Source organism: Anser brachyrhynchus (genome assembly GCF_964034855.1).
Source record: "Anser brachyrhynchus genome assembly, chromosome: 4".
Classification (NCBI taxonomy): Eukaryota; Metazoa; Chordata; class Aves; order Anseriformes; family Anatidae; genus Anser; species Anser brachyrhynchus.
Window position 1 is genome coordinate 35,157,143 of NC_137698.1, and position 25,506 is coordinate 35,182,648.

General features: G+C 40.7%; 1 protein-coding gene across 4 annotated transcripts in view; it reads left to right on the forward strand.

The window, feature by feature from the left end:
* The window catches only part of NR3C2 (nuclear receptor subfamily 3 group C member 2), a 202,663-nt gene that overhangs the window by 135,829 nt on the left and 41,328 nt on the right, over positions 1–25,506 (forward strand). For all 4 annotated transcript variants that reach the window (XM_080588624.1, XM_080588626.1, XM_080588625.1 and 1 more), the window contains exon 4: positions 9,798–9,914. In XM_080588624.1, coding sequence (XP_080444750.1) covers positions 9,798–9,914 — 117 coding nt within the window. The remainder of the gene's footprint in view (positions 1–9,797; positions 9,915–25,506) is intronic.

Below are 25,506 nucleotides of genomic sequence, written 5' to 3' on the forward strand. Positions count from 1 at the left end.
GTGAGTGCAGCATAGTTGACAGTTTGTATCAGTAAAAGTGGAAGGACATTTTGATTGCAGTTTGGCTTTCAAATAAGCATCATGCAAAAAAGCATTTGCTGTCCTTCAATACCGTGTCTTGTACATTGAAATTTTCCATCAAAGTGCATGAAAATTTGTAGTATGTCAAGAATGCCTTATCAGATTTTTAGCATGGGAAAGCAGTGGTAGGCATCATGCACGCAACATGATCTCTTGTAAATCTACCATACATACTGCTCTGCAGATAACAGAATTTAGAGACTTCAGAATTAGTCTTCATTTAAAATTCAAACCAAAATGAGAAATTGGAAACTTGCAGCAGAATAAAATGCTGTAAAATATTAGATATCTGAGTTTGTCAAAACAATATCATCTGAACCTTTAATTGTGACTCTGTCTTACTGTATCCAATATAATCTAAAATCAAAAACAATTGAAAACTGACTTCAAAACAGACACAAAATGATTTAGCTCTGTAACAGGATATTTTGGTGTTTGTAGATATTTTTCCTTGGTTTTCCTCCTAACCAGATTTCCAATGCAGTGTGATTTCACTGGATCTGAAATGCTTTGCAAGAATCAGATACTTTGCCTATAAAATATGGTGGTGGTTTTTTTCCTCTTCCTTTTCTGTGCTATTTAGTATGATTCAACATTTCTGCATAAAAAGAGAATTACCGTGTAGTTAAGCTCCTTTTGCAGAGTATCCACCGTGCTGCATGGTCAGGTTTAAACTTTGATCATGCTGAGCCAAGAGCTTTGTTGGCTGCTTTGGGTTTCGGGAGGCTCCAGCTCTCCTCCTCACCCAACTGTTGGCGTGGCTGCTTGGTGCAAACTCTGCATCCATCATGGAGATGCAGGTGCGACCCCGCAGCCCAGCTCTCAGAGGAGCCCCAGGGTTGGTTGCGGCCCAGGTTTTCTCCAAGTTCCAGCCTGGGGCATATCTTGTGCCAGTGGTTCAGTCCCCCTGGATAACAGGACAGCTGGAACTCCCAGGCAAAGACTTTAAGAAGCTTTCCAAAGTTGTGCAGCATGTTCTAAGTGTGACACAAGCAAATGCATGTGTCTCAAATAATATAAATTTATGTGTGTTTTCTTTCTGACTTTTCTCACTGTTGTTAATAGAGTTCATCTCTGCTGGATGGTTTCTCCTGCAGAACACTAGCCTCTTTTAGGCTACATCCCTGGCTCCCTTGCCAAATTTCCTCTCTCCTTGATCCCTCTCATCGATGCCCTTTCAGTCTGCTTAAAATAGTGAGTGAGAATGATTTTTATAACTTCTCATCTGCTTTGCCAGGATCACCAGACGTACCAATTGTTTGTGTTAACCTGGTCTCAGCCCAGTGTGAAAGCAAGTTTCCTGAGGGGGAAGCAGCAGGAGACAGTCTCCGTATCAAAATAGCCAGAGCACTGAAATCAGCCCTCTTTGATGTGCATGGGGAGAGCACAGTAGTATGGCAACTTGAAAACTTCCACGTATCATATTTCCCAAGTTGTTGCATTAGGTATTCACTGATGGCTAATCCTGGGGAAAGCATATTCCCTGTTTTGGCTGCAGAGATTTAAAGTAGACGTTTGCATGTAGTCTCTATCGATAGGCAGCTGTGATGCTGTAAAAAAAGCACTGGAGGGGACACAGCACTCCCTGCTTCACTTCCAGAAAGAAAGGAAATTGGCTTTATATCCATAGTCACCGCGGGTGGAAGCACTGGTATTTCATCTTTCCTTTCAAACTTCAGCTTTCTGGAGGAAACGTGGTAGTCCATGCACAGGGTGTTTGATAATGTAATCCCCACCTGAGAACGACCTGCAGCTCTTTCTCTGGGATGCTTGGAAAGAATTGGCAGCATGTATTTCAGTCGGTAGCTTGTATAACATGGTAATGAGAAACAGTAGTTAAACACAAGGTATAAAGCATATAGAAAATTTAGAAAAATAGTGTGTTGCTGGAGTTAACAGACTGTTCTCACTGTTTGAGCACCAAGTAACTGATGTGCCTGTGCTTTTAAAAGCGCCCTAGCTGGATTCTGTAGACCCCGCAGAGAGCGATGCTGTTGAGGCTGTGCTTTTATCCGTATCCCAGCTGGTTTTGCGCTACTTTGCTTGGGTGTATGAAATGAGGTGTAACCTTTGACTGCAGTGTAAAAGCGCCCTATGAAATGACTAGTTACAGGTTGAATGGAGGAAATGACGCATTTGGAAGGAAATGAACAACCTGAAGAAACAGTCGTGGAACAGGAGAGGGGTAGAGCACTAAAGATGAAAGTAGATAAGGGAGAAGGATAGGTGACAAAATAAACTTTACTGAAGGAAAGAAAAAAAGGGCGGGGGAAGGAGAATTACAAAATTATAATAAAAAATGTAGATAAATGAATCCACTAATATAAATGGCTAAAAAAGAATGGGGAGGTGTCTTGGGGTCTAGAACTAGGAGGAGAATGAGAAGCGAGCAGGGAATATCCCAATGTGGTGAATATTTTTCCAAAATCAAAACAAATCTTAATCAAGTCTTTAACTTAACGGAGGGAAAGCTCTAAATTCATGCTTCAGAGAAGGATGTAGACTATACCTATGCAATAAGCACAATTGGTAATAATTACCATAATGGGTCGATATTGTTGTCTTGAGCAATTGACAGATACAACTTTTGTCTGCAGCCGAAAAGCATTTGGTCTGGGGTGGTACGGCCAGAAGAGTAGACCGGTGGAGTGATGAAGGAGATAGACCCTGAAGTGGGTCTGAATTTTGGGAAGCCCTGAGATCAGTATCTGAAACACAAACCGTGAGCATTCACTGTATAAAACGAAGGGGCAATATTCATATCTCAGTTCTGTACCTTGTCTGTGGCATTTATAAGCTTATTCTGCATTACTCATAAATCTTAGCATGAGGAACCGAGTTTATTAGTTTACCGTGGTCAGACCGGACTGGTTTAAGCAGAGCTGAGGAAGTTAATTACCAAATGCTTCAGGTAGGTCTAACAATGAGTAACCCGCTGCGGCCGCAGCCCCGGGAGCTGCAGCGGGGAGGAGGGGGCTGCGGCTGCACTGGGACTGCAGCTCGGGAGGGACTGCCCTAATCTGTTTCCCAGGTTGTTCGAACCAGTTCAAGAGCAGTAAAACAAGGTTATGTAATTGACATGTGATGTAGCCTAAAATAGTGACTGCAAACATAGGCTGCTGTTGCTGGGCAGTTGTCAACTGCTAAAAAAAAAAAAAAAAAAAAAAAAAAAAAAAAAAAAACCCTCAACTGTGTAACAAATGGACCTTTTAAATGAAAATGCAATTCTGATTTCCATTGAATAGCAGGCTTTTTACTTTACTTTTTTTTTTTTTTTTAATTGTAAGGAATAGAGGCTGTGGGAAAACTGAAAATTTTCAAAGAGATTCGTTTTATTGTACTTATCATGCTGATTTATTTGAGAGTACCTACTGCAGATTGTGAAATAAAAACCTCAGGTATATGCCGTTTGTTTCTTCAAAGTGCGATATAATTCCTTTGAAAGAGAAAATCCTTTTTTTCATATGGGAAATTACTGTGACAAGTTTTAGCAGGAATTTTATTTACATTTGATCTATAAAAAGAAACAGTTTATTTTTATTAATTACAACAGCTTATGTGGATTACAGTAGTAACAACAGTTTCACAAAATATGCGAAGGTCTCAGAGCTGGCTGAAAGGAGCACATCACATAGCCCCGAGAGCGTGGACAAGAGGCTGGGATGTGCAGGATATGTGTTGCAGGTGGCAACCCCCTTCATTAGGGCTATGCCAGCAAGCAGGAATTCCCGACACAAAGTTCTGTTTGCTGACCAGATACTGCCGAGGTGAGAGGCATCCTTTCCTCCTACTGATTATCTGCCGCAGGTTTTTTGTCTTTCCTTCAGCAGAGAAAAGTGGTTGCAGGCGCCAGGCTTGTGCCGTCGAGGGGCTGGTGGGTAAAGAGGAAGGATGGAGATGAGCAGTAAAAAATGCTTATGGAATTGAGGGGCTCATAGTGTAGAAGTATAGATATTGAACCCAGATTTTTTTCTTCCTGTCATTCAGTAGGATAATGGGTAAAATGGGTGATTATGCTAGCAAATGCTGACAGAAGCAGCAGGAGGGTCATTAGATGAGCTTCCCTGTGCTGAGGAGGCCAGTAATAGCATTTAACACCTCTGTGCACCTGCTCGAGCTGGTGTTGGTCAGCACTCAAAGCCCTAAGACTTTTATTGTGTCCTTGTCGTCGTGGGCAAGGGACTATGGGGACATCCTAGCCCTGGTGCTAGCCCAGAGGCTCCAAAGGGATCGTAGCCCTGATGGGCAGCTCCGGGCTGTGGGGCTGGAGGGGAATTCTGGCTCCTTCAATCCTAGGCTGGCCTCTGCTACAGGAAGGCAACTTTGCCTTAGTTTTATGAGTTAATGCATTAATTCTCTTTGTGGATGGAGAAGGAAAGTTTGTGAATTTCACATGCGCTTTGATATGCTTCAGTGAGATGCTATTTTAGAAGTTGAGGTTTTTTAAAGCTTGTTCTGCTTTGTTTGCTCATTAGCTGCCGCTCCTGTTTTCTCACTTTCCCCTCCTTTTGCGAGGCTTCCTCAATCGTGTCTTTGTTTTGGGTCCCAAAACACGCTGCTGTTTCAGAGGCCGGCTTTCGGACCTTCCCCTTGCCTTTCCCAGGGGATGCTGCAGTAGCCCTAGCTGAGGAAAGAGAGCATCAGCTCCCGGGTGAAGGTGGGCAATGCCTCCGGCACAAGGCAGGGAACGAGGCAGCAGGGCTGCAGGAAAGGAGCTGGGTGGCGGAGCAGAGCCCGAGCGAGCATGAGTCAACCAGTCAATGCAGTTGCCAAAAGACAAATGTGGTGCAGGATTTTATTAGCAGGAGTGTTGTGTGCAAGGTGCAGGAAGTAACCATGTTATTGTGCTTAGCGATGGTGAAACTCAGCGAGAAGAACACGTCCAGTTTTGGGCGCTACGTTTTATGAAAGAAAGCAGAGAAGAATAAGAGGAATGATGACAGATTTAGGAAGCATGACCTGTGAGGAAAGATTGAGAGAACTGGATTTGTTTAGTCTAGCAAAGAGATGGGGAACATACATTTTTTGATAAGCATGAGATTGTTGTAAAGGAGATCACAGTCTATTACTCTGTGTGTCTTGGGGGGAGTGCTAACTTCTCTCTCTGTTGCAAAATATTCCTGTTAAAGTTAACTGCAAAGGGAAAAAATACAGCCTAAAGGCTCACTAATCACTGGCCTAGTCACATGGTTTGCAGGGAAATTGCAGAAAACCTTTCCTCAGAAGGTTCGTAGGCAAATTTAGAGGGGTGAAAAAAATCTGCCTGAACTATGAAGCTAGTCTTATCTTGCTTCCATGAGTGGGCTTGAATTAAACAGTCTTTGGATCCTCTTCCAGCACTACGCTTTTTTCTTCTTTCTTTTTTCTTTCTTTCCTTTTTTTTTTTTTTTACGTTTAACATTTGATCATAGTAGTTGCTATTTTAACAAGACAGCAGAAATGTAGAGGACTTAGTAATGACTTGCAGTTCCTGACTTAGACTTTGAAAAACTTTAAGAAAAAAAAAAAAGGCAGCAGAGAGAACATGTGGAATATTTCACAAACTGCTGTAATTTTCTAATTTTGCCTTAGACAGTAACAGAAATATTACTGGCAAGAAATATTTAGACCCCGTTCCTACTGCGGACTTGCATGGCTTGATGTATCATGAAGAGTGCAGTAGCGCTCTGCCCGCATATATGAGCTCATCTGAGCAAGTCACTTTTTGGGACTGGTGGTTCAGTCATTATGCTGGAATTTTAAAGTGGATAAAGGCACAACTGATGCTGCAGGTTTCTGCTGCAGCCTTATTTGGGCAGTAATTCATAGGCCAGATAAGAACTGCTTTTTTTCCTCCCTCCTGAATTTTGCTTGTTCAAGAAAATGTACTAAGAGGACAAGACTCAAGTTCATGAGTACTTCCTCTTTGTTTTCATTCATAGTCCTATAAAATTAGGGAATCGAAGACTTTTAAATGCTTTTCAGTTCTCTCATCTGTGAAATATTTTTGTGTGTGGTTTATTTTGTGTCTTCCTGTGGGATATAGTGACATAGTAACCTGAAAAGTGCAAACTCAAATATTCCTTCAGCTGTACCATGAATATGACAGATATTTATTTCTTCTTAGTATGCAACAGTGTAGTACCTATTCATTATTTATTTTGAACAGGAAATTTTCCTGGCATCTTTTGTATCTATGTATTTTAAATGGAATAGGAATTACCTCATATAAATGCACTTAATGAGGGCATATATAAAAATCACTTTCATCTTAATGCATTAGCACATGGGAGATGAGAATTTGATATCTACTCTGTCGCTTTCCAGCCCACTTGTGGGTGATTAAACTGGATAAAAAGAATAACTAGGTTAAGCTAAGCACAAGCTACACAGAAAGATCAATATGCTTCTTGAGAGGGTTAGAGATCTAGGCACCACAAAAGCAACAGCTTCCTTGCAGGATGATCTCCATCACCTCATTGAGAACCTGAAGAGCCCGGGAGGTCTTGAGAGTCGCATCAGTCTCAGATGTGTAGGTTTTGTTTGGTTTTGTTTTATTTTGAAGTTTAGGGGCATGAGTGAGGATCATGCTACAGGAATGGAAGATTCTGATTCATTATGAGAGTCTCTGCTTTACTAACTTATTTTTCAGAATCAGTTTTATTTCAGAAATAATATTTTGATTGCATGGAAATCTGAAGCTTTTTTTCATAATAAGTGATGATAAAAAATCATTTCCAGGTGAAAATTTTTTCTTTATTATGTGATACTATACTATACATAGAAGGTTTGCCTAAATACTGATCTCTTCTCTTTTTTAAGGGTTTTCAAGTTATTTTCATTAGTGTAAGTTTTAAGATGGCCATGGTTATCTAATCAATAAATACAAGAAAATAAAAGAAATTTGATGATCTCTCTGATCTACAAAAGACATTTGCTTACTAGAAAAACTACTTACAGATTTTGTACCATATGTTAGTATTCAGAGATACACGATTCAAAAACTGAGGAGCCTTTACTAAATTATGTTTTCTGAAATTATTTAGCCTAAAGTTGATGGATTAGAAAGTAATAATTACAGGCTACCTAAACCATTTGAAGGGTGACTTATGGAAGTACTCAGCTATAGTGGGAGGATTCCTTATGAAGTCACCATGTGACAGTGATCGAGGCAAACAAACGTTTCTACAGTATTTAAGAATGTGACCCAAGTAATTATCATGGAGTACATAAATGTTAACCTCTTATTATTAAACTCATTAGCTTTTGAAAGCAGTAATGAAAAATGTTGACTTAACAGGTGTACAGTTTTGTAGAACAAACTGCCTTCAGGGAGATTCTGCAATGGGGTTCATTTTGCAGCATTAGAGCTGACTTGTCGTATTAATAGCCTGCACCCGCCTGTGAAAGCCTAAAAATGGTATTGCAGTACTCTGTGATGTACAAAGGACATTGTATGAGCACTGAACAATCGTACTTACATTCCTCACAAAAAAATAACCGTTTTTCCCTTCTCTCCACAAAATCAGTATAAGAATCCAGATACCAGTGTTTGTAAAGATATATAAACCATCTTTATGCTGTGTATCATTATTTTAAACACTTGTGTTTTCCACTTTAATTTCACTTTCATGCTGCTGCTTCTTTAGGAGATGTGTTCAGTACAGAGCAAAAATGCAAATAGGAATTAAGTACATTCTTCTCTTGTGTATCTGGTTTTTGTACAGATCACTCCATACTATAAACATTACGTGATAAGCAGGTTTTCAGTCTGTGATTAGCTAAGAATTTTATCTTATTATTTTAGCAGGCCTACTTAAAGAGCAGCTGATGGATATTGATGCTGTCACTAAATTATCGTTCATCTTGAACTTGTCTGGCATAACTTCATGAGCTTCATTTCATGAATTATCTTGCCCACGTTTTATTGTTTTTCGGCAGTGCCACGGTGCTAGGTGAAGTCCCTTAATAAAAGCACTGACTTGTCAATCTGCTCAGTGGTTAGACATCTAAAACGTTATTATCTAAGTGACAATAACTTTGTGGTATTACAGTAACACTTTGCTTACTCAAATAAGGTTGAACCAATCTTTGTGTGAGATGCTCACTGAAGAGATGCAAGAAATAGCCCAAATTTGAGTTCACTGTCTAAATAGGTAACGTTGGCTAGGGGTGAAAGGTAGTCAGATGTAGAGATAGAAAATTACTTATCTGAAGTTGTAAGGCAAATTCCTGAAAGAACCTAAAATAGAAGCCAGGTCTCCTGTGTCCCATGAATATTCTCTTTGACTTTCCCCGAGGAGGCATTTGTGTATTGTGGAAAATGTCTTGGCAAAAATATCTTAAAACTCTTGTTCTGCAGCAGCTTTGTCCCCTTATTGAGCCTATGTCTTTGCTTCCTCTTCCCTGTATGCACCAGCCTCTTGCACCGCTGTCACTTGCTTCAGTTGTTGGCATGGACATTCATGCTCTTTGTCCAGTTCTTGGTTTTCTTCACATCTCATCTTCATTTGGGTTTTGGCTTAGGAGTCTCTCTATTTTGTTCCTCATTGGTGTAACTGCAGTTGCAATCCTATTTTCTTCCTCTGTCTTGTGTGTCTTTGTTACTAACTTGTGTTTAGTTTGCAGACTAATGAGTTTCTTACCTTCTTTCTAAAATGCCTCTCCCCAGGGCTTGGTGTAGTTCTTACGGTGCCAGCTACGTACACCTGCAGCATACTGTTGTATTTTACACTGGACTATTTTCTCAAATTTCAGGTGCTGGCAAATCCTGCAGCGTTGTATTTCTGTGAGCTGTGTCCTTTCCTTTCATCCTTCTGGAAGCTCTTTGTATCACTTTTTGTCACATCTGCTGCAAGCTGCTTGTTGTGGCCTCCCTGCATCCCAGTGTGCCACCTCTGGATTCAGGCAGCTCAAATAATCTTCCTCTTTCTTTTCCTGTCATGCTGCACTAACCCCTTGTGGCTTCCTTTCTTCCACATCCAATTCAAGCACCTTCTTTTGAAAAGTCCATGTATGTGGTGCTGCCCTTGCCTGGCACACCGCATCCGTTTGCGCTACCTACATTACTCCCACAAAGCAAAACTCCTTTCGAGTCTTCAAGTTGTTAAATGCCAGCCTATTTTCCTTCTTGCCATGTATTTCCCTTCTGCTAAATGTTGTGTATTAAATACCTGCTGTCTCTTCATGAGTGTTTCTGTGGGGCTTTGCAGAACTGAAGTAATATGTTGTGATTTAAACCTGCTTTGGTAAACCCTTCAGAAATCTGCTATATAGAGGAAGGTATTAAATCAGAAATCAAGCACTCTGTGAACTGGTTAAAGAGAACAGAGTGTATTCAGAACATCAACCTCCACCTGGCGTTTCTGCCTCAGGTTGTGAACTTCTTTGACACGAGACTGGCCCTTGGGTTTATAACAAAGAGGTACTGGGCTGCTTTGTGGTACTGCACATGTAAGGATATTTGAAAAAGATCAAACCAATCATTTGTTGTATGAAGAAAAAAAAAAAAAGTGAAGTCCTGCTTAGAAGAAAAAGCTCTTTCCCAAATTAAGCAGAATAAAAGCTCATAGTAAGGCCCGTGATAAGTTACCAAGGTTATTGGGAAGACCAAAGAATGGGATTGGGAATTTCTGCATTAATAAGAAACCCAAAGTGACTGCACAATGAGAGGAAAAGAAATGGAAATTATTTAAATACATACTCTAATAAAGCATTTTGGTTTTTGGTTCATTCAGGACAGCACAATTATCTGTGTGCGGGAAGGAACGACTGCATAATTGATAAGATTCGGAGGAAGAACTGCCCAGCCTGTCGATTACAGAAATGTCTGCAAGCTGGAATGAATCTAGGAGGTAAGTAGAATATTAATAGTTTGGTCTCTTAATTTGATTAGGCAAAAATATTGGAAATGTGCAGCCTTTTTATAGTTCTGGCAGCTGCATAATCTCAGAAGTTTAAGGTGGAATTATCCTGAAGAAGTGCTTAATAGCTAATAAACTATTGTCATTCTAAATCAGCTTTTGGAGATATGTATTCTATGGCTCAGAAAAAAGAAAAGTGGGTGTTTTATGATGACAGTAATTTTACTCGAATCTCATATAGCTAAAAGTGTTAAAGCTTCAAGGCTTGCATAATTTTTTTTGGTGATGAGCATTCTCTAGAATACTAAAAAACATTTTATACCATCATGAAAAACAAAGGCACACGCAATGAAACCTCTCAACTTTTTTTGTTGATGCTTATTCGACATTTATACTGATTCATTTCTGCAGCTATTTGTATATGCAGTTACTTTGATGATGTTACTCCGTCATTCATATGCCAATAACAAAAGGCAAAAACTTTTCTTAATAATTAAAAGTATCTTGAAAACTGTATTTTAACAAAACTTATAATAGTTTTTTCCATTGTTTTAATTCTTCAATTACAATGTCTACACAATTCTGGCTGTGCTTCAGTAGGCATCTTGTTACGAGTCCTCTCCCTGAGCAAATTGTATTATAAATCACTTTTTCCCCCAACTCTCAGGTTTATTATAGTCTGTGACTGGGGGTTTGGGTACTGCTACAGGTCCTTTCCCTGATACACAGAGTAACCATTTCCTTAGGATGTTTTTACTGTTCCAGAAAGTTATAACATGGTCACATAATTCCTCCAAATTCTTTCCTCTCTCAATTATTTTTTGTTATCCACCTGGGCCTATTGTTAGAACTGGTTTAGTTTAGTTCTATAGACACATTTAGCTGCTTGTCTTTCATAGGTTCTATGCAAAATGCAGGCTCATGTGTGCTTCCTGATGCCTTTTCTACCTCCCCATCTTCTTTTTTGTGTCTTATCTTGTGGCAGAAATTCTCAAGCAAGCTGTTCCTCACTCTTTGTGGAGAGTAGCCCTACCTTTTTCTCCCATTAGGACCTTTTTCACCCCCCTCTGCCAGTTTTGAGATGCTGCATTGCCCCCTAGGCCCCTTGTTTCTGATTCCTAAAGAAGAAGAGGCCAAATTGCTGGGCATAAGCTTAGTTTGATGGGGTTGCTTTTTGCACTTGCCAGAGTGCTGTAAATGAGGAATACATGGAAAAATCTTCCCTTTTGTTGGATCTTGGTAGTCTGCTGGTATTTGTTTACAATTACTGATCTTCATTTAATGACTTAGGAGGCAGAGCCTATCTCTACAACGCAGTTGTAGAGGTGTGCAGATGAACTTTGTGATTTTAACTGTTTTGATGATTTCCTTCACTTAGAGAAACTAAGATGAAATTCTCACTCCTGATTCAATCCCTTTCTGCTACATAAGGGAACTTAAATGGCATAAAACAGTCCTTCCATCATTGCAGTGGAGGAGATGGTAGGGACATGGCTGTGGATAGGGATGCAATATGGTGCCTTGTGCATGGTCCAGTAGAGAAAGGCCAGGTTGGAGGCAGGGGGAGGACTGCTAGAGAGAAGGTGCCTGCAGCCCGGAGACAGGGCTGCCAAATCATGCTAGCAGACCTTTCAGTCTTTCAGCTGGCCCCAGTCTGGCAGGAAACGTTGATGGCTTAAAGCCATTAGCAACTTAAGTCCTCCTTCCACAGTGGTGCACTTTGCATTGGGCATCTTTGGAGGAGCAACACAGCATCTCAGACTTAATTTTGGGAACTTACATGTGCTGTTCCAGGGGTTTCTGTTATGATGGAGATCATCGTGAAAAAAGAGGTTGAAGTGGCAAGAATAGTTATTAATGCAGATTTGAAAACAGTAATTTTCTTTTCACAGAAATTTCCAAGGTTTGGTACTAAGAAACAATTTTTCATAATTAACTTGAGTATACAGTGTGTGTTCATATTATTATGAAGATACATGATAGCTTGTAGTTTCATCAGTGGACATCCTACTTTTGCCAAGGATATACACTACTCCAATAAAAATTGACTTTTACCTGTTTCTAGTTTGGACTTATAACAAAAACATGCAAGTATTTTGTTAGGCATTGTGAACAGTAAAGAGCTGGGGGAAAATGAATTTATAAACGTGATTTAGTTTAAATCCTATTTGCAGCATAGTACTCTCTAGCTGAGTCACACTGCACAGTGCTGTGCTCTTTGTACGGTAGATCTAATTTAAGCTCTCACTCTCCAAATGGAAGCAAAGGTAAACACAAAAAACAAACGGCATTTGAGATGCCTATGTGTCTGGTTCATGGGAAAAATAGCAAGATGATATGCAAAAGGGTCATAAGCGTAGCTCAGGGCTGAGGAGTGGGCAAGCTGCTGAAGCCATGGACATTTCTTTTCTACTTTTGGATGATTACAGTGATTTATGTCCTCACTTTGATGGGGGAATAAAGCAGTTGATACAGAAGAACTGTTGCTGTACAGGACAAGTTCCCGTCTTCCATGGGCTGGAAAAAAATTTGACTCTCTTTTGCATCCCTTTCTGTCTACGGGGAGGTTGCACCCCAGGCTGCCACCCAGCTCCCAGTTACCAAAATAGGGTGTTTTAGAAAGCAAAGAGAAAACATCTTGTCATGTGAAAATTTCTGATTGTCTTCCTACTGTAACTGAAGCTACTCATCTCTGTAGTGGAAAACTGGAAATCAGAAAGATTTTTCCATGTTTCATGCAACACGTTTTTGCTCAATCTCTAATCTACTGGTCTTTCTTGGTGTTTTTTTTCCCAGTTATATTCTTTCTCAATTTTTTTAATGTTCTTTCTTTTGTTTACTGTGCCAAAGTGTTGCAGGTTTGTTTTGATCAGATATCTTGAACTTCCCAGCATGCTAACTATTTTTTCTATACAAAAAAATAATATTTTGATGTGTGGCAGCATGCCATGCTTTAAGCACCTTTTACAAAAATACGTGTAATTCAGTGCTACAAACTACACCTTTTTATGAATGCTCAACCAAATTAATGTAGCAGTTTTATTGTTTACCTTCTCCTTTTGTTTGTTGAAAAATTGTAGAGTTCTCCATGCTCTTATCCTCTAATAGTCTTTAGAGAATTATTCATCAAGTCAGCAAATAATTTACCTAATTACGTTCTTTTCTCGATTTTTGTTTTGATTTCATAAGAAGCATCTGCAACCTGTAATTTCTGCGAAGCTGAAGTTGCCAAATACCAAATTAATTCATCCTACTCATTTCTAGAAAGTATGCCTGTGCACTGCAGACAGACATATCCCTTCAGCAGGCAGGACTCTAAAACTTTTTTGGGAAGCATAGTTTGTTTGTTGTGTGGTTGTTGTTTTTTTTAAACTCCAGTGCCATATGCTAGACTTAATTATTGGAAGAGATTCAGAGTGAGCAACTGCACTATGAAGGTATGCTGGCCCATTTTTGGTTTATGCTCTTTTCAAGATTCTGTAATTAATTTTCAGTTAATTATGGACCAGAATGACTTCATGAGTTGTGAAGTTTCTTCCAGCATACGCTGTGATCAGATTTGTCGAGTCTCTCACTTCCGCACGAGACATTTTCGTTCGACTCCCACCTCGCGCTGCCATTCCTTACTCACACCCGTCCCCACAGCAGCCCAGGCGGGTCGTGCTCAGACCCCGTAGCCCCACACAGGTGCTCAGCGTGGCTTCTCGCACACCACCAGCTGTGCCCAGCAAGGCAGCAGCCTCCCGGTTTCACTCTTGCTGCACACCCTGCTCTGTGCTGAAAAGCTGGAGAAGGGAAATTTTGTGTGGTGTGGCTTGAGAGGACCCCATCCCACCACTGCCCCTTTTACTGGCAGGTTCGTCCTCGCCCCTCTGGCGTGACCTAGTGACCAAGCAGCCCTCCTGCTGCTGCTGCGTGAGCACTGAAGGTCCCTCTTCTGCTATATGATGTGTTATATATGCTTACAGGACAAAAAGGTCAACACCTTTTTGGTGTAGGACCACAATCCCTTCCTGCCTCAGCTCCCATGTAAAGCAGTTCTGAGACTTAGCAGCTCTGCCCTCCCACAACAGTAAGCAGAGAGCTTGCTGAAGTACCCTTCAGATATTGAAGGGAAATAAAGTAGATTTCACCTTGCAAATTACATAGTTCATCGCTCTGTCTGCAGAGACTGCCTGTGAAATCTGAATCTTGGTTTTGCATACATTTACATATGTAAGACACTTCATGCACAAGATGCTGTGTGTGATTTGTAGTCTTTGCTTGCACATCTCCTTATTTTTTATACATTAAAATATTTCAATAATCTGAAAAATAGATTAAATGAGAGAATCAGTAATAAGATACAGTATTTCACCTTTTTGGCCAGCTTTCCATTTTCTGTTTAATAACTTATACTAGTAGAGATTTGAAACTACGATATTATTTTCAGTTACTGCAGCTTATGTGTTTGTATTTTTTAATATCTTTTTGAGAGAAAAAAAGCAGTTGGGAGAAAAGGAAGAGAAAAAAATACAAGTATAGGAAAAATGAAAACTAAGAAGAACTTAAATACAGCACCTCTTGATCTACCAACTTACAACTAACCAAGGTTTCATAAATCTGAAAGGAAAAAAAAAATCCTATGTGTAAGAAACCATAAAGCAATTTTGAGTATATGTATAGTTAATTTTTATTTTTCATTTAAAATTTAACTGCAAAGCATTTTGAAATGCCAATTAACTTCAACTGCATTTTTATTTGCGTTTATTATGGAGCATTTTCCTCTTAGGGAATCAAGTCTTTTTTTTTTTTAACCTGAAAATTCAGCTGGGTTCGTGTTAGTTCTTTTGAGAGACTTTTACCAATATACAGCAATAAGTTGTTCATGGTTTTTGTAAAGCCAAACCTCATGTTGTCAATTTTTCTTGGATTTTAGCTGGACCAACCTGATTGTGGTACCTACTGTTGTTTCAGCTGTCACTACTATTGTTTCAAAGAGCATTCTTTCTTTTCTAGATGCTACAGTTTAAGAAAACATTTGTGTTAGATAGAAATCCCTCAAATTATGAGAATGTGTTAAAATCTGTGCTTTCTCCTAGCAGAGAAAGTGCCACTGATTTCCCTGCTTTTATTTGCAGTGTCTGGTGTATTGAGCCCAAGTCAGTAAAGAACTGTAAGAGGTTGTAGCCTGCAACCATGCTGCCTTGTACTGTGATTTTGTTAGGTCTCATAAATGTTGCCTGTGCCCTAAGATGGTTCAAAGGGGAATATCCATGTTGCTGCACAGAGTCCATGTTGGTGACTTCAGAAGAGCTCTTCCTGGGTGAGGGCCAGCTGCATTTAAGGCAGTGCTGTTGCTGTACCACCTCCCCACCTTGCATTTGGTGAAGATACCAAAAAAAAAAAATTAAAAAAAAAAAGCAATCTTCCCCTTTGGGATCTTGTAAGACACTAATTTGTTCAGCAATGAGTTTTTCCTATTTCTGCATCTGTTTTCATCCATGTTACAAGATACTGCCCTTGTCCTGCTCCTGATGTGACCCCCACTAAGGTTTCATCTGAAACATCCTCAAGAATAGTTTAGGTAACTATTTGAACAGTCACTTGAACCAACAATTAAGAAACACTTTGGGAATGATGAAAAAATGCAGAATTTTGAAGAGAGCTGGTAATCTCTCAGGCATTGATTAAAAAACAGTATTGAAAGACTGTTGTACTTTGCATTTTGCTGACGATTTTGTTTCATAAATGATGTCAGCTCAAGAAGGCACACTGCAGCAGTTCAAAAGCACACAAGTCACATGCAGCAGTCCGTAATCAAACTCATAATCAGGTTCCTGTTCTCAGTCCCTCTTTGTTTTTTCAAGTTTTGCTAGTTTCAGCTCTGCCTTCTGACTCGCGTCCAGCTGCCAGCTCCGTTTGTCTTTCCTCCAGGAACAGCCTTTCAGGCTTTTGGCAGAGGCCTGCTGAACTCTAGACTTCCCTGTTTCATCTGCTGGGTGCTCCATCATGCCATTCATGGCATAACGCTCTTGGCTGCCAGCTTTGCAAAGGAGTTGCAACTTTTCAAGTCTCCTGCTGGGAGTACGTGCCCCGGCCTGCCTGGTGTCACGTGGCGGCCCTGTGCATGCAGGCTCTCTGACGTTTTGTCTGATTTCAGCAGTATACCTCTCTTGATGCATGGGCTCAAAGGGTGCTCTGTCCTGAGCTGGCCATGTTGTGCACTTGGGATTTTGCTTCGGTTAGAACCAAAAGGCTAAGAGAGGCGATCAGAGCCTTCACAGAAGAAGGTTTAGGTCCTCCCAGGAAAGGTGAAGAAAAATCCCCAACCTTTGTGCCGATGTTATGCGATGCAACTGAAGCAAAGCAGTGGATCCTGCTTGGGTGCTATCTGTCAGGTGTTGGCTGACTGTCTTCTGTGGATTCAGACTGCAGTGCCCATGAGCTCTTAAACTTTTCTGTTATTAGGGCTTCACCTCCCGAATGCTCTCAGGATAGAAGACATCTGTGTCTTCTTGGCTCCCTTGCACCAAAGTTGACTCCCCTTTTCACCCGCATCCTGGTATAGTACTTCTCTGCCTTGTGGGGAATTTAAATTTAACAACCTGTTCTCCAGCAGATCCTGAAATGAATTGTTGTTTATATTTGTCACTCACAAAGATGCATAAAAGCAAGCAAGCAAGCCCATTACACTTCTGTTTATTCTTCTGTCTCATTATGCTGGAGCAGACCAGAATCCCCTTAGCTATTTCCAAAATTCTCTTTGCACAGCTCTTGATGTTTTGTTTTTTCCTGAATCACCAAATTATTGCATTTCCTTCCGCAGTGTTGTGAGTCCATTTCCTTTTCACTCTTCCCCACAGTAAAACAGTAGTCCCTGTTATGAAAGTATGCTTGTGTCTCCCGTTCCTCTTTCCAGAGCTGCTGGTTATCGCCAGAGCCCTTCTGAAACCTCACCCTGCGGTCTGTGATGGTGTGTTTCCATTTCTCGCTTCCCCTTCGCTGCAGAAAGCTGTAGAAGCAAGAGGAACTTGTCCTTTTAGCTTCAGCTGAGCCATTGCTTCAGAGAGTTTCCACCTGAGTAAAAAGATGTGAAGGTTTGACTTGCCATTTCTGACACTACCTTGGGCAAATTATACTAGGCTCACTGTGCCAAGCAGCAGTTTTTGTTAAAACCCTCAATAATTTCCTACAGGCATGCTGTGGGCCAATTTGGAAGAGCCTAATGTAAAGCAATGAGAATGATCAGCAGTCTTAAAACCTTGACTGGTGGAGACAAATTGAGTTATTTAGCATTGTTTAGTCCAAAAAAAGACTGAAGGGAAGGTTGAAAAGAAGGAAGATACAGGTGTTTTCAAAAACATGAAGTATTGCTGAAGAGGAGGAGGAGATGATCTGCTTTCTGTGTCTGTGAAAGGCAGGGAAAGAAGTAATGAGCAGCAAGGAAGATTGAAGTGAGGAAATGGAAAACTAGAATAGTTAGTCTGGGAAAGATGTGAGGTCTGTCACTGGGCGTCTCAAAGATCAGTTAAGACAAACATTTGTCAGAAGTGATGAGGCTGCAGCTGGTCCTGGTCTGAGAAAGAGGATGGATCGTACAGCTGTCCTATGTCTCTTCCAGACTATGATTAATGTTAGGTAAGCGGACCTAAGTTAGCTAATTTGTGTGCAAATCAAAGAAATATGAAAATGTTACTTCCATGTGACAAAAAGACATTTGAGATTCTCTATCTCTGTCCTCTGTGTGACAGCATGTTTTGAAGAAGCAATGATGCTAAAACTCTGCAAATTGTGTGCTCTTTCTTGTGACGTTGTGTTGCTTTTTTGATTGTCTGCTACTTTGGCACTTCACAGGTTTCAATTTGATTCTAGAGCTGTGGTTTACTCCTGTAATGTCACAGGGAAAATTATTCAATCACAGATTGTGCCTTAGCACGTGAATTTGTTGTTCTTTCTCCTTGTTCTCACATATGTAGTTTGCTTCAGAATTACCTTAGTAACTTGTATTTTGTTTTGAATCCTGTTTCTTTCTTTTTTTCCACCAATTCCCAAGTGCATGGCTTTCCATTTTTAGTATCTATGTTTTGCTAAACCAAGTGTGAGAAGTAGCAAGGATACCTGGCTCAAAAAGCAGACTTTGGAGTTAGATGTTAGTAGAAGGAACAATCCACGGTGGGTTTTGAAGGAAATTTAGAGCAAACTTAAGTCTTAGAAGTACACAAGAGGCAAGAAGGTGGTGTTTAACAAATAGGAAAACAAAGTGAAGGCACCAGTCAGAATGTTTGTGAGCCACCCAGTACCACACAGTTTCCTGCAAATTGACGTGGGTGATTTATGTGCTCTGGGTGTAAACTTGGGTAGCTCTTCTCCCCCTTCCTCCAGTGCTGTAATGTTTGAGTAATGGAAATCTTCTTCCCTGCATAACATCCCTGCAGAAGGAGCAAGAGAAGGAAGACATGGTGAAACATGAGCTTACAAGACCAGTCCATCCCCAGTGAGGAGATTGGTCAGTAAGGAACAGAGGAGATACCAATGTGGGATGATTCTCATGCCTCAAAGCCATGCTGTCGTCATACTGGAAAGAAAGCAAGCTGAGGAAACTTGTATGTAACTTCTGGGTCTGCAGGTGGCCCAAGCACATCCAGGCATGTCATTTACATATCTCTTCAGAGAGGCGTGTGTCAGTTTTAGTCATTATTGGCATTTCATACACAACTACTTCAGCTTTGGGAGAATTTAGAAATGTGCCACACTGTCAGTTGTGAAGAGATACTCGGGTCGTATGATTCAAATCATACTTACGGGTAATTTTGCAGAGTTGCATTTTCCCTGGAAAGGTTGTTAATATCACAAGGTAGCACATATGGGACGTTTTACAAATGTTCAGGGTGATTTAGTAAAGCAGGTGATTAACATGGTTATATTCTTTTTTATGACTAATCATGAACTGATGAAAAATATTGTTGATACGATTGCAGAAGCATCCAGCTTGTATTTCACAGATAGGATTGCTGTTCTGGTAAGCAGGGCAGAGGATTTCTAGAAGATGAAGGACAGACCAGCAGCTGTAGAATCTATAAGAAATAAGGTCATTTGAGAGAAATCATTTGAGACTTGATGAAAACAGAGGATATGGAAATCAGGCAGGTGAGGAGACGTGTCTCAAAAAGTTTTGCTGCTTGGGAAAAATACCAGAGGTGATGTGCATAATGAAGTAACAAGAAAGACCACAAAGGGAAGTGCAGCACTTACGAAGTTGAGCTCTAGTAGTAGTAGTGAAGGAATGAAAACGAAGTATTTAAAGCATGGTGCACTCTTTAGCATGAAGTGGAAGCATGAGCACTCGAGATTCAGAATGAGAGGTGCTGTGAAAGTGTTTGCTTGTTGATGATTTTGAAAAACTCTGAACGTGTTGTTGAGTAGCCGTGTCTCCAATGTAGATACAAAGAGGGTATTTGACACACAGTAAAAGTCTATAGGACTGTATCAGGAGCAATCGAGATGGCTTAGTGTTATGATCAGAGTGAAGGGCACATAAATCACAGAACAGGCTTGGTATTGGGTATCAACCCAGATAAAATCAGGAGAGAAGACTTGGATGAGGAACGCCTGCAGAAGGTTGGATGAGAATGGGTATCTTGGGAGGGAGGTTGTCACTTGGCACAAGGCAGAAACCAGTGATCATAGCCAAGAGCATTCAGTCTGGTACATTGGAAGATTTTTGAAATCTGTTCTCCAAAGTTTCCCTAACTTTGTTTTTAACCAAATTATTACCAATACCAACAGCTCAAACTGCTATCGTATTGTTGCTGCAGGTGTTTTGGAGCTGTAGGTGAAAAGTGCTGGAATTGTAAGTGACTTATACTTTGCATTCTTTATTGGTATTTTACTGCTAGTCTTTAAATCTATTTGATGAATAGTTGAAACTAGCGATGCATTTAGTAGACAACAGCTCAAAAATCATAGAATTTGCCATCCATTTGATGAATGAATAAATAATCAGTAAAATATGAGTTATGGGAGTATCTGAAAAGGACTGATTAAGATTGGCTATCATCAAAATTATAATTTTATTTTGTAAGCTTTTTTTAAGGCTTTGTTTATTGGATGATTTAAATATTTAGTAAATACGTTTCTTTTGAAATTAATGAAGAAGCACAAAAGGGAGTTTTATGTACCAAAAATGTTAGCTGTGAGGCTGTATTATGTCAGTTTGGGATTTTATATGAAATATATGTGGGGGAAATTTTCATACTTTAGACATTTCTCATTAAAAATCTTTATCAAAAACAGCTTGATTTGATTTTAACAGGAAACCACTAATTGGCATTTGGTAAAAGTTGTTCCCACACGGGGAGGAGTACCCCTATGAAACTGTTATTTTTCAATTAATTATCACTTTGAGGATTGCTGAGAAACAAGCAAATGTGTTAGACATTTTCCCTGACAACCTAAATATTCCTGTAAAATGCACTTTGGAGCTCAGCTTTCTTTTGTCGCTTTTGTCCGTTATCTCTTCATAAATGCATAGCCCGAAGCTCAGCGTAGCTTAAAAACGGATTAATTCCTCCTGTCTTCTCTTCCTAAACCTTCCCCAGTGCCTTCTCTTCTTGATTGCTGGGGACAACATCACTGTCTCATCAGACAAGTACATAACCTGAGCTTCATCGTTGGGTCAGACCTCAAAATATGCAAGATTTTATCTGGACTTTCACTTTAATTTTTCTGAGAGGCCGCTATGATAGCTTCTGTGCTGTCTTTGCAAGGCTGCTTCTTTTATCAGTGCTCCAAAGACCAGCCCTGCAAGCAGATCTCTGTGGCTGTGGATCCACGGTCCTGAATCCTGCACGCAGTGAGCCAATGAGAGGAACTTGTCTGTTCCATAAGATATGTGCAAGCGTTGTTATGAAGTGCCACCTCCCTGTAGGTTTTTGTATTTCACTGCTTGATTTCTCCAGCCATAACTATAATAAGGAGGGAATGTAGAATTACCATCAAATTTTGCGAAGAATACTCATTAAGTGGGTGTGTAATTATTTGAAATAACATTCTCCGAAAGTAGCTGTGAATGGTTTACTATTACACTGGAAGGGTGTCTGAAGTAGGGTCCTGTTGAGGGTCAGTTCTGGGTCTACAACTTCACTAATTACTTGGATAACAAAATACAGAGTAAATATGTAACTACAGATTTGGAAGTTCTCCTCTGTGAACAGAATCAGAATTCAAAAGTGCTTTCGGTGCTAGTCTCTGAAATCAACACGGTGGCATTTTCAGTGAAGTGCAGAGGGTTACACTGAGATTTCAGGCATGCTAGTATGAAATAACAAAAAGCAGCTGTTTTGAGAACTGCTGAGAAGAGCGAACTGTGGTTGCATAACATTAAATGAGTCAATAATGTAAAATAGGCAAATCTGATACAAAGGTATTATTCCCTTCTCATCAGAGATGGCAAGCGTGGGCCTGCTGACTGTGGTTTCAGTACTGCTGGTCAGGGTGGTGGGGCTGGGACAACCTCATGAATTGGTCACTTTCCTTCCTGTTCCAGTTGGTAGGATTAGTGGTACCTGTGTCCTTCCTGATGGGTATGTCTAATCTCTTTTTAAGATCTCCAGTGTGGAATTCTGTGTTGTTTCCCTTGATAATCTTTTCCCGTTTTTCACAGACCTTTACATTTTAACTCCTGGCTCCACACAAGACCACCCAAAAACCAAACCCTATGTCTGAGAGCATTGTCCAAAGGCTTCTTGAACTCTGTCAGGCACAGTGCCATGACCATTGCCCTGGGGAGCCTGTCCCAGTGCCCGGCCACCCTCTGGGTGCAGAACCTTTTCCTAACCCCCAGCCTGACCCTCCCCTGTCCCAGCTCCATGCCGTTCCCTCGGGTCCTGTCGCTGTCCCCAGAGAGCAGAGCTCAGCGCCTGCCCCTCCACTTCCCTCGTGAGGGAGCTGCAGGCCGCCATGAGGCCTCCCCTCAGCCTCCTCTGCTCTGAGCTGAACAAACCCAGGCTCCTCAGCCGCTCCTCCCCTCTAAACCCTTTGCTATCTTCCTAGAACTTCTTTGGACACTCTCTAATAGTTTTGTGTCCTTCTTATATTGTGGCACCCAAAACTGCACACAGTGCTCGAGGTAAGGCCACACCAGTGTAGAGCAGAGCGGGACAATCCCTCCCTTTGACCAGCTAGCCATGTCGTGCTCGATGCACCCCAGGGTAATGCTAGCCCTTTTGGCTGCCAGGGCACACTGTTGACTCACATTCAACTTGTCATTGCCCAAAACCCTTGGATCCCTTTCTGCAGGGCTGCTCTCCAGCCTCTCATCCCCCAGTTTATATGATGTCCAGGACTGCACCATCGCAGGCAGGTGCAGCAGCCAGCACTTAGCTCTTGATCCATTTCGTGTAGTTGGTGATTGCCCAGCTCTCTTGTCTGTCAAGATCTCTCTGCAAGGCTTCTCCATCCTCGAGGGAGTCAACAGCTTCTCTTAACTCAGTATCATCTATAGAGTTGCTTAGTATGCATTTGAGTCCTGCGTTCAGATCAGTTATAAAAACATTAAGAAGAACTGACCCCAAAATAGAGCCCTGTGGAACCCCACTACTGACTGGCCACCAGCCCGTTGTAACCCCATTTGAGCTTAACCCATCAGCCAGTTGTTCACGAAATTTCATATGTTGTGTCTAGAGAAAGGTGTATACAGACTGTATACAGGTGTATACTAGAGACAGCACAAGGAACATGGATAATAAGCTTAGGAAAAAAATTATTTGTAAGGAAGAGTTGAAGAAACACAATTTAAGTTAGTGTAGAAGAGAGAAACATATTCAGACTTTCAATTCAAAAAGTGGTATAAAGGATGGGACGGGAAAGATAATTTGTTTTTTATGGCCACTGGGGGGATGATGAAGAGAAATCAACTTCAGTACAGAAAAAATGATTTGGAATAAGAGATGTTGGGGAAAAACTGAGTAGTTAAATGTTGGAGAAAGATGGGGGATATTGTGAGATTGCCTTTGTTGGAGATTAATAACGTAGTGGGCTGGGCAGAGTATAGTTGATGATCCTGCTCAAAGCAAGAGGATAAACTGCTTCACATGCATTGTCTCTGTGCTCTGCAACGCTGCAGTGGGGCAGCGTTACACCGTGCTGTATATTGGAATCTGTTCCAAACAAGGCAAAATGCAAACATTTCTGAAACTGACATATAAGCAAGCAAAGTAAGAAGCAGTAAATATTTATTTAGTTACAGATAGTTTTATTAGTAGTTTAAATCAAACTAGAATAAAGAATGAAAAGATGTTTAAAGGAACACAATGAAAAAAATGTACAATTATGCAGATTAAAATGTACTCTAGGAGCTTTTCCTTTTCCCTGTACTTTACCTCCCTTTTGAGTATACTGAGTGTGAACTAAGAGCAAGAGTGGCTGGCATTTATAGATGTGCTTGGATGTTTTTGTCTGGCCAAAGGCAAATAAAATGTGACATAGCCGTAGATCAGTCTTCATGCACGTTTATTCCTTGTCTTTAAGCTGTCCAATCCTGTCAGATTAAAGTGTTACTTATTAATTAGTAAGCAGTTGTGAATGGTGTTGGCAATGCCAAACTATGTCATTATTTCCGTTATGCCTACCATTTCATTCTGCTGAATTCAGTCATTGGCTCTGATCTTACTCTCCACTAAAAGCATGCTTCTGCTGGTGGAGGATAAGAAAGGTATTCGGATTTTTTCATAGCTTTGTTACTTAAGTTAAAAATTCTACCGGTATACTGATTCCTCAGGCTCACAGCAAGTGATGCAGTTTTCTATCACTTTGTATCTCCTTGGGGACAGAGCTGTCAGAAACAGCTTCTAAAATTTATTTTTTTCTGTAAAGGTGGGACCTTTATCTTCTTTCTCACTAGCTGCAGTCTTCCTTTCTTTGTATATTTAGATAAACTGCGTAGTCCATTCAGTGTATCTCAAATGCTGTTGCAGAAACCACCCTTGAAGGGCCACTGCTTTGCAAGTGCAGTGTCCGTTTGGTACTGTCATACATGACAAATTTAAGTAATTTTGTGCTCTTCTTTTCAGTCCCTGTACAACTTGTCCCCTGCTGCTGTTGTTTTCAGTTTGCTTTCTCCCCTTGGTCTGCCCAGTCAAACTGGTGACTCATCCTCTTGGGCATGCGAGTCTCCAAGATTTGTACCCAGGTACAAATCCTCTTACGCTCAAGACAACACTCAGGTTCGCATTTAGAGGTTCTTCATCAACCACAGCTCTACTAAAAAGTAATAGTTTGCTTTCCAAAGTTGGTAATCAGTTTAAGGAAGCTTTAAGATCCTGTCCTTGTTGTTCCCTTCTTTGTTTCTTGAAGAATAAAATGTGCATGCCTGAATGCACTTTTTGTAGGACTAATACTGTACGATCTTGTTTGGATTATTGCTTTTCACTTTATTCCATGTGTGCATATATATATATAAAATGTCTATATTATTATCTAGAACTTGCTCAACTACATCTCTTACCCATTGTGCTAGACACTTAAGTGAAAAATATGTCTGTACCAAGATAGCTCAAAATTTTCATATATGTCAAGATACAGCAGACTGGGGGAAGGGACACACTATTTGTGGTAGCAGTAAAATAGCTAATGAGAACAGATGTCAGCTCACTGAAGCAAGTGAGGCAAAGGCACCAGGCAAACATGACGGAAAGTTTCAAAGGAGGAAAAAGTGGCATTTTGTTGGCGCATTTATCTGTGCAAAGGTGGAAGCAAGCGATAAAGTGCGTATGCTTGGTGAGGGCTCAGGAAAGTCTTCCCAAAAGCTGTTGCGGCTGCATCAAAGGAGACTCAGCAGCTTGATCCTTTTGTGGCTGGTATAGAGCAGTGCCCAAGGTTGTGTTCGGAGGGGAGAAGCAGGCAGCAGGGGAGGGGTGTGCAGGAAAGCTCCGAGACGTTTGGTGTGAGGGCAGCGGGACAAAGCAGGATGGGTTTGGGGACTGGGAAGGAGGCAGTGGTTGTAGCTCAAGTGCAGAGCTTGAGCAGTGAAGCTGGGTCCTGGGTGGAGGAGCTCAAGTCTGTGAAATGCAGGTACTGCTGGCAAGGCGTGTGGAGCAGGCTCAGGCAAAGGCAGTCATAGATGATGGGCTTGAGTGAGGAGGAGGATTTTGATGATATTCAAAGTGAGTTTCGACTGCAGCGTCTTTCTGTCCTCACGCTGCCCAGATCACTGGTAGTACTATGCAAGTGGTATTACTTTGAAATAATCACAAACTGTACCAGGGAAAAAAGGATCTCTTACATTGTTTGAAGTGCATTTAATGCATTTTTTCTGTTTGTCTTTCACATCTATTTACTAAAATATCTATTTACTAAAATTGATGGATTTTTGTCTCCTTTACCTCTTTTTATTTTATTTTTCTTAAACCTCCATCTTTTTCTGTGCTGTGTCCTTTCATGTCCTTTTTGGTTTCCCATTTCCTTCTGCTGATGTTCTCTGCTTTCCACCAGAGGTAGCATATGGTCTTGTAATGTGTTCTTGGTATCACTTACTGACTCAAATATGTTTTGCAACATAGATGAAATTAAGATCAGTTGGGTCAGGATCAGTTTGGTCCTGGCA